The sequence below is a fragment of the Zootermopsis nevadensis genome, unplaced genomic scaffold (assembly GCF_977971745.1).
Source record: "Zootermopsis nevadensis isolate Lab colony 2312 unplaced genomic scaffold, Znev_1.0 Znev_ptg000008l, whole genome shotgun sequence".
Taxonomy (NCBI): domain Eukaryota; kingdom Metazoa; phylum Arthropoda; class Insecta; order Blattodea; family Termopsidae; genus Zootermopsis; species Zootermopsis nevadensis.
Genome location: NW_028259140.1, coordinates 16,687,670 through 16,697,937, shown reverse-complemented (window position 1 = coordinate 16,697,937; position 10,268 = coordinate 16,687,670). Strand labels below are relative to the sequence as shown.

Sequence of the window (10,268 nt, the reverse complement as noted above, 5' to 3'; positions counted from 1 at the left end):
AAATCCTACATATATGAAGAGTCTTTGTGTTGGACGAGTAGTAATTTTGAAGGATTAAGAGTAATTAATATTACCGACTGGATTACCGTTACGTCACGGTTGTGTTTGCTTGCGAATTGCTCGTAGGGTGCAGCACAATACGCACGGCGCTACGTAGCCCACAAACGAGTTTAGTGTTTCCCATCTGGTTAACTGTGGTAACGTTCACAGGGAGTTTCATGCAGTCTGTGCTTGCTACAATTATGTGGGTAATTGACGGATTCTTTTTGTGAAAACTTGTGGTATAATCCATGCACTGCCATGCAGATAATTAAAGGTGTTCCAGATAGTGTAATAGTAGGCATTTGTTGGTTTTCGGTGCCCCATATGAGCACATTATGCCTGTGAACTTTACCCGAGACATGAAATGTTGCCTCGTCGGTGAACATGATTTTTTCAAGAAGTCCACATCAAGGTCAATGCGGTCGAGCATTTCTTCTGCGAAATGTTGACGTACTGTGCCATCATCAGGTTTCAACCGTTGCAGTAACTGAACCTTGCATGCACATAACCTCAACCTCTTATGTAGCACTTTGTGCACCGTTGAACGTGGGAGTAATTCACGCGAAGCTCGCCGTGTGGATTTTGAAGAGCTTCGTGCAAACGATTCACGGATTCTTTCCACACATTCATCGCTTAGACCTGGTCTGCACTTCTTTTGCGATCATGGACGCTACCAGTTTCTAGGAAACGCCGTTGCAAGTCTCTCATTGCATTGTCACTCGGAGATTGCTTACTGAACTGTGTGCGGTAATTTCGTTGAGTCTGGGTGGCTAATTTTGTCTCAAAAAGCCACCCCACACAAAGAGCGCGTTCCTGCACAGTCGCCATTTCACAAACTTACGGAGAAAAGTAAAGATGGCCGCTTATGCCATCTGTTGGCGGCAAAAGAAACTTTCAGTTTCATTCTATTCTGCCGCAAACCGATATAGCTAAATCAATTTTTTTGGGCGCCACAAATTTTCAAATCCCCCAACGAACTTTCTAGACACTGTATATCTATTCTATTTCTAATTCAATTTTACCTTCATACACGCTGATCTGGATGAAAGATGAGCAAGGTGTACTTTTTTTGCATTATTTTCAAATATGCAGTCATATTTGTACTTAGTGTTGGTATTCATATTAAGATGTTTTACACATCCTTGGCTTGTACTGTGAAGGATCTATGGAATATAAACATCGTTCCATACCGTTGTAATCGCATCTTAACGGTGAAATCAATGAACTGCCATTCAGGTAGTGACTGTCTTCTGTCAGTTTATGATCAATGCCAGTTTTATCATTGTTTCTATGAGGTACAATCACCTGGATTTATCTACATTTTATCCCAATCTCCTCTGCCTCTGAATTTTTTTTTTTCATTTTGCCAATATTAAGCAAACAGGTTCTTACTCCATCGAAACAAATTCCAAGATAGAACATTCAATCAGGCTATGACCGATTAGTTCCATTTCCTTTGTAATTTATAATTAATTATCATATCACTTCACACTATATAGCCTGAGTAATTGACTGTTGTTCAATAAACCCTAAACCAAATGACTACATAATAGAAAGTTACCTTAAAAGAGAGTTTTTTGAATAGTAAAGCTGGAACAGGGCAACATATGGTGAGATCTTACATTCTCAAAACAGCTAATACGAAATTGACTGTCTTCAGAGATGTAGCACCTTGTAGTCTGCAATATACTGACTGAGATTTTAGAGGTGCTCACTGACTTGAAAATCTGGATGACAAGTACACGAATACCCTAACACCACAAATAAAAAAGCAACTGCAGAATGACCTTGGCTGATAGATGATGAAGATGTGACAGTGAGATCATTGTTTTGATCCCTACATGTGCCCAGGTCTTTTCAGGAATGTGTGGATCTCACTGTTTATCTGCATACTTTCTTTTAAGGTTTGGATGGGTAAGTTGGATAATTATTTAGTTGAAATTTCTAGAGGCCAGTTTAACTCTCATAATTTTTCTAGAAAAGAACTGTGTTCCATCTCTTCAGTTTTACAATAACTTATGTACAGTAATGGCTACATATTCCAAATATTTAAAAACAAGTAAAATCTAGTGTTATGTTACTGAACAAAGCAATCAAATAGCAAAATATAATTTTTGTTCCTACTATGTCTTAACAGTCAAGAAATGAACGAACCTGGAACATACACTCACACACTGCACACATGCATGAGGTGACATTTATTCAGAATCTTATAGTAGAAAAATACTGTGATGATGACAACGTCTACTATTCAGGCTGTTAACCATGATTTACTTAACAATCAATTTACGGTAGTCTACACACAGGAAAATTGGACAAAACAGTTGCTAAGACTCTTAACTCTTCAGGTACGTGACACAACCTCAGTTCTGTCCCTGAATACTGTCTATTGAGCTCTTCCGGTCCCCAAACTTGGCACCCTTCACAACACAACCCTCTGCTCTCAGCACCACACTGGACTGCTCGATGGCTTCTCGCTCTCACTAGCTCACTATCTCGCTATTTCCCTCACTGTCCACTGTCCACCACTGTTCACGTTACTGTTGCACACTGGACCACCAGCATTCGAGGAGGTGACCTTTATGTGCGGCAGTCTGTTCTTTGAAATTTCCAGGCTAAGGATCTCCCATGTTCACTTACCTGAACATTCCTTTTGGCGAGGGAACACTACATCCTGGAACATTTCATGATGGTCAAACCCATATCCCACATCCGCTAGTTAAGGAGAGGGGTAGGGCAGCCCCACCCCTCCAGTGCGAGCCATCTGCCCATTTGGCATCACATCACAATATCTTATATCTGACAAGATCCAATGATGTCTCTGTAGATAAATCTGACAAAGGATATATATATATATATATATATATATATATATATATATATGGACACTATGTAATATATATTACAAGATCAGTGATGATGGGAACACTCTACTTAGTGAATCCACACATTACAAATGTGGATCATCTCCACGAGATGTGTCTTCAGATGACCTCTCGGAATGAATGATTTATTACACACATAAGATGAATATGGACGCTGTATACTGTGCACCTGTGCTCAGTGAGTTACTGCACACATCACAGGAATAAGGACGCCGTCCACTGTGTATGCCTTGATGTCTCTTCACGTCCCCCTTGAACTGAGTGATTATTACATGCATTACAGGCATATGGACATTCAGCATTATGCACACGCTGATGCACCTTAAGATGACTGCTCAGAAAGAAAGATTCATTACCCACATCACAGCAACATCAGCGCTTACTGCCATGTATACGTTGATGTATCTTGAGGTCCTCCTTACTAATGAATACTCTATTACACACATCGCAGTCTTATGGACGCTCACCACTATGTGTGGACAGATGTCTCTTCATATCATATTTCCGACTGAATGATTTATTACACACATCACAGGTATAAGGACGCTCTCCCCTATGTATGCGTTGATGTATCTTCAGAGCACTTCTCCGGCTGAATGAAATGTTACACACATCACAGGTATAAGGAAATTCTCCTCTATGTATGCATTGATGTATCTTCAGATGAATCCCCTGATTGAATGATTTGTTACACACATCACAGGTATAAGGAAATTCTCCTCTATGTATGCATTGATGTATCTTCAGATGAATCCTCTGATTGAATGATTTGTTACACACATCACAGCTATAAGGACGCTCTCCAGTATGTATGCGTTGATGTATCTTCAGATGAGTCCTCGAACTGAACGATTTATTGCACACATCACAGGTATAAGGACGCTCTCCAGTATGTATGCGTTCATGTATCTTCAGAGTACTTCTCTCGCTGAATGATTTATTACACACATCACAGGTATGAGGACGCTCTCCCCTATGTATGCGTTGATGTATCTTCAGAGCACTTCTCCGGCTGAATGAAATGTTACACACATCACAGGTATAAGGACATTCTCCACTATGTATGCATTGATGTATCTTCAGATGAATCCTCTGATTGAATGATTTGTTACACACATCACAGGTATAAGGACATTCTCCACTATGTATGCGTTGATGTATCTTCAGATGAGTCCTCTGATTGAATGATTTGTTACACACATCACAGGTATAAGGACATTCTCCAGTATGTATGCGTTGATGTATCTTCAGATGAGTCCTCTGATTGAATGATTTGTTACACACATCACAGGTATAAGGACGCTCTCCAGTATGTATGCGTTGATGTATCTTCAGATGAGTCCTCGAACTGAATGATTTACTACACACATCACAGGTATATCGACGATCTCCTGTATGTATTCTTTGATGGTTTTCTACATCATTCTGACTGAGTGCTCTATCGTAGATATCATTTGAATGTGGATGATCCTCACCATGCAAAATTTGATGTTCATTCAATGCACTCTGTTAAAAAAAAAAGGAAAATATATTAAAATAAACAAAATGGAAGGAAAGAAATAAGTTGAAAGTAAGGTGTAAAATGTCAATAAGTATTACATAAAACCAGTCCAATTACACAACCACAATTTATTTGAAGGCCTGCCATATAATCCAAAAATCATGTGCCCTCCTCGAAAACAGGTTTAAAACAGCTCATTCAGTATGGGATGTGACGACAGTCTCCAGAATTTGAACCCAAACCTGAGTCTCAAAATTCAAATTATGCCGAAACCTTGAATGTTAGTCACTCAGGTCACTTAATTCTTACCCTGTAGTAGGTCTGCATCTGAACTTGTAGGTGAACAATTTTTTTACTCATTGCGATGGCAAGATGTTATGAATGTGCCACTACATTTAGATTGTGGTTAGTTGTACAAAGCTAATTTTCTAGTCTGGCCTGGAGTTTGACACACATCAACTGGACTGTTTAATAATATAAGGGTATTTATTAGGTTCAAGAGTGTTATGTTTTGGAAGCATAGAATAGCATAAATTCACTTAAGCCAAGTGCACTCCCCAGAATCTCATTCCATAACTTCCAAACTCAAGGTTTTTTCACCAAGACATGCACGTTCTTAGAAAAACTCCTGAAAATTCATTACACTATACTCACCTCACATTCAGCCTGTATTGTTGGAAACGTTTGCACAGAATCCTCTTCCACTTTTATTTCTGTCACACCTTCAACTTCTACTTTGATGAGCTGACTTCCATCATGAGGAGAAATTAGACATATTTCACTACACGAATCCAATACAACTTCCTGTAAATTGATGCAGTTCTGTAAAATCGCCATCACGCATATTAAGTATCTCAATTTTATCACAAGGAAATGTATGGGTACTTGGAAAAACCAATAGAGAATAAAAGTTCATAATGAAATGATAACCAGAATATACACCCGAGATACAAGCAAAATATGGGAATATGTCATTCACTGTTCTATAAAAACACAAGAAATTCCGTGAAACCTTCTTGAGAAGCTAATAGTTGCTTAGTTGACCAAGACATCACCTTGATGATGGAGCAAGTAAGCAGCTGTGAAACATCAGTAACTTTTTTTAGTTTACATGGCACAGCAGCCCAGAGAAAGGTCATATTCAAAATATAGTTTATTTCCATCTTCATGGTCTCAGAAACTGGGTGGGAAGAATAAAGGTTTCCAAACTGAACGGTAGCAAGTATTCCTCAATTTGAATCTGCTCTTCATTCCTCAGAAAAGGAACTCAAGCCAACCTGAGCCCCTGCCCATCACAGCCCATGTGTCTATGTATGTACACACACATGAACAAACAATCACAAAAATTTACCTGGAAAAAAAAAAGCTTACCCTGGGTTCAGCCTTCATTGTGGAAATTGCTGATGGTATGTAAACCATTTCAGTTTGCAGGCCAGTGGAATGTTCTTCACTCAAAACATCCTCATCATTTTCTACTGAGATTATATCAACATTCTGCAATAAAAACATAAATTACACATAACTCATTCAGATGATACAGTTCTTATGAATTAAATTCATGTGCAAAAAGGAGACAGTTAGCAGGATATAGCAGATTCCACATTGGAACTTCTGAAATTCTGATATCATAAATGCGGGGATTCAGAAATGGAATAGGGGTTGCCCACAAACTGACAAAGTATTTTCAGGATAAACAGCTATCTCACAAGTCTCTTTCACAACAAAGCTGCTGAAACATGAGAATCTGTGGCTATATTGTATGCCGTAAGAAAATAAATTAGCCTTGTTTGCTGAAGCACGGACTTTACAAGTAACCTACGGCTATAATGCCAAGATACAAGGCTTGTTAAGCAAGTACCCCACATTAAGTCCTGATGCATACAGCTCTTTCACTCTGTAGTTACATTTTTTAAGTAAGTTTTATGGTTGCTTGGTGAAGCACATCAATGGCTCATACAAAATATCTACTCTAATCTGACTCATATTACTGTCTTCCTCTTATCACCTAGTAAGTGCAAGATAATGGATACATACACACAATTCAATTTAGGCTATGCAATGTGATCCAGTACTGATGATTTGGTGACTGCAGGAGCATAAGAGGTCAAATTTATTAAGCAGCAAATATGTTGTTTCTTTATAAGTGCTGCATGCAAATGAGCATTGAACACTCTCAAAACTGGATGTCATAATAAGACTACTTATACTGTAAGAATGCAAGCACATACATGCATGTAAGTGCATATGCAAATAAGAAACACAAAAATCAGCTGAAAACAAAGTTTACCTTGGGTTCGGTCTTTACTGTGGATGGTACGTAAAACTCATCAGGTATCATGACAGTGGAATCATCTTCACCAACATCTTCTGTTTTGATTATGTCAACATTCTGCAGTAAAATTATCAATTAAACATAATGATTTCAGATAATACAGTTCACATGCTCTAAAGACATGCGGCAAAGCGGATTCCAAGCTGCTATTTTTAAAATTATGTTAAATGCAAGGCTTCAAAAATATAATAGGGGAATTCTCTCAAACTAACATCAAGTCTTTTCAGGTTAAATTCCATCTCACTATTATTTCTCATATTAAAAATTCTGCAACATGAGAAATTTTAGAAATATTGTGCGCTGCAAGAAACCTCACTAACCTTGTGTTGCTGGAACAAGAAATTGAAAAGATCTTACTGCAGTAAAGGCAAAGAACATAGCCTGTTAAGAAAGTACCCCACATACACAACTCTTTAAGAGTTACATTTCTTAAGTAAGCTTCATGGTTGGTCAATTAAGCATTTTATGATACTAATTCGTTTCAACTGGACACAGTTCAAAGTAGTTTTGTCCTGTTCTGCATCATTGAGAAATGTGACAAACTCTACTTAATAATTACAATGTTGAATTTCTTAACGTTCCTATGAGTTAGTTTCACCTATTGTAATGGAAAACTTATTAAACTATGATTATGTGAACATCAGCAGAGTGACACATGCATGAGATGAAAGTTATAAGGGCTTACTCAATCTCACTGAAATATATTACTTGAAATTCACAATATGAATACACTAAACCCATCTAATGTACAAATATTCCTGTAGACTTGAAGAGACAGAAATTAAAAAATAACACATTCTTCCCAAAAAATAATTAATTAGAGTTTTTAAAGTTCTCATAGCTACGAGTATTTACACGGCTGTCTTCTGGGCTGTTGTGCCATCCAGTCTGGTAGAGTTTTACTAATGTTTCAGAGATACTAGCTGCCTCTATCATCATCGCCCTGATAATGGATGCAGCAAGTCCTCTGAAATGTCAGTACACTTCTACGAGACTACACAGTGCTACAACACAGAAGACAGTTCAGTGAATAAGTTGATCAATTACATTAATTTTCATACATAAACACTCACCGAGGTCTCCTTCAGAGATGGAATTGCATCACATCTCTGCAGTATGATTCTTGGTACTCTTGTTAACCTGGAATATCTCTCCATGTTCTGAAAGGAAACATACTGATTACATGAAGTGTCTAAAGATACAAAGTTCAATGGTAAAACTGATTTATTTCTAATAGGCATTCACCCTTCGTTCAGACATACTGCAACTTCAATAACTTGACCGCAGACCACCACTTATCGGACTTCTTTAATAATACAACAGAGACTGACATGTCTAATGGATGGGGGAAAAAAAGACATAATTTATTAAAATATGTGACATATCAGAAAGATCATGCCTGAAAAGGAATGCTCAAAAGTTTACAAAATCACAATGAGAAGTGACAGAAAATAAGATCTAAGGCGACCAAACTGCAGAATAATAAGATTAGTAACATCAAACACTCCAAAGGCACTTGCTCCTGATACTTTTGTGTCAAAACGTGGCAACAGTAAAAGAGATATTTTTGGTCCAATATGTGACAATGGCCTATGGAGAATTAGAATGAATATTGAGCTGGAGAAGCTGTTCAAAAGCTCAGATATTGTAGCTGTAATAAAGGCGAGAAGGATAGAATAGCTTCGACATATACTCTGAATGAGTGATGATAGAGGATGTAAGATGATCATCAATAGTAAACCTCCTGGCAAATTAAAGAAAGGAAGACCGAAAGTCCAGTGGATCGAAGACGTGGAGTCCGATCGTAAGAGGCTGGAGAAGAAAAGCTCAGAATAGCAAAGACTGGGCATCGATCACAAGAGAAGCCAAGGCTACACTGAAAGGGCCGTAGTGCTACAGAAGAAGAAGAAGATTTGATGAACTGAATAAAATAAGGTGATAGACAATTAATAATATCCAAATAAAATATTATAATAATATAAAGTTCTACACTATGCAATTTGCTCCACCCTCCTGTTACCATCCGACATGTGACAATTTTTTCCTCAGGAGTTTGTTCTCAAACACTCTGAAACCATATGACATTTGAAGTTTTCACAGTGGTGAAAATGTCATCAAGAACGTTTTTAATAACCTGTACTATCATGGTCATAACACAAGTCAAACAGAATTTATTTATATTTCAGAGATCCTTCATAGGCCTAAGCTGCAGATGTAGAACATATTACAGCACAAATACAATACTTGTCTCTAATACAAATATAAATTACATAGTTATGACAGTGATTCAGTCAACTACAGTTATAGCCTCTAATACTTACATATATTTATAATAGCTGAGAATTTTTGGTAAATTACTCAATGGAGTACGAGTGAGATAGGATAATCTGTTAGAGCTTGCTTAGACTTATTCATATTGCAATCCGGACTTTATATAATGGGAGGAAGATTTCTGCATAGCTTAATTACAGTACAGTAAACTTCTTGTTGATATTTACTGAGATTAGTGTTTGGCACATGAAGGTTATAATTCTATCTTGTACTTACTTTTTACTTTTGCATAAAGATGCGTCTCTGCTATCAAACTTGTACTTGAAATTAAAACTATAATACTTTCAGAAACAGTAGAATTAACTTATTGAGTTTCGAACAACACACAGAAAACCAAATTAATTTATTCACATTACCCTGATCCTCCCACTGTAATTCACGCATATATTTGACAAATTTTAGCAATGGCGTCGATTACAAATGACTGCCTTCGTCTATAATGCACAGTGTAGGAGTCACATATATATTTCTATTCTACCTTCATAAAAGCTGAAAGATGAGCAAGGTTTTCCTTTTTCCCCATTAATTTCAATCCAACACAGCGCTAGATTAAGGGATGTGGCTACGATACAGGACAACATTCCGTGGTCACGGTCAAGTAACATATAATTACCGTCCGGGGAATTAATCTCCGTAAGGTTTCGCGGCTAGGGTAAATTATATACCTTCGTTTTCGTTAGCAGGTATTCTTGAACAATTACTACAGAAAAATTGTTATATTAAAATAGTAGGTGATTTTAACATAAATACTCAAGATAATGGGTGTGACCACAAACAGTTACTAATGTTATAAATGCTTTTAATCTGACTACAATAAATATACCAACTCCAATAACTGAAAGTATGGCAACAATTATCATTACTAACATGCTTTCACACTGCGATTCCACTGATGTAATGAACAGCCTAATTTCAGATCACTATGCTGAATGAGAGAATTCTCTGTGATAGTCAATGTCGGAAAAGTACTTACGACATGTGTTTCAGAATCTCAGTATCTCACAAATAAAACTGAGCTATTTACAGCATTCCTCCAAACTACCACACCAGATATCTTGGCCATATCTGAACATGGTCTTAAAGATGATGAAATAATTCAATGTACATTAGAAGGTTACACTGTAGATTCACACTTTTGTAGAAAAGAACATAAAGGGGGTGGGATAGCTATTTATGG

The 10,268-nt window shown here is 37.3% G+C and overlaps 1 protein-coding gene across 2 annotated transcripts in view; it reads right to left on the bottom strand.

Annotated features, from left to right (window-relative positions):
- Positions 1–1,997: 1,997 nt before the first annotated feature.
- LOC147874554 (uncharacterized) overlaps positions 1,998–10,268 on the bottom strand; it is a 41,159-nt gene continuing 32,888 nt past the window's right edge. Inside the window, exons 1-6 of one of the 2 annotated variants that reach the window (XM_087345291.1) lie at positions 9,570–9,943; positions 7,834–7,920; positions 6,716–6,817; positions 5,800–5,922; positions 5,083–5,250; positions 1,998–4,433 (exon numbers count right to left, since the gene is read on the bottom strand). In XM_087345291.1, the coding sequence (XP_087201417.1) occupies positions 3,381–4,433; positions 5,083–5,250; positions 5,800–5,922; positions 6,716–6,817; positions 7,834–7,920; positions 9,570–9,614 (1,578 nt within the window). In that variant the 5' untranslated portion in view covers positions 9,615–9,943 and the 3' untranslated portion in view covers positions 1,998–3,380. Of the gene's footprint in view, positions 4,434–5,082; positions 5,251–5,799; positions 5,923–6,715; positions 6,818–7,833; positions 7,921–9,569; positions 9,944–10,268 lie in introns of those variants that run through there. The other variant, XM_087345290.1, reaches the window with a different exon arrangement.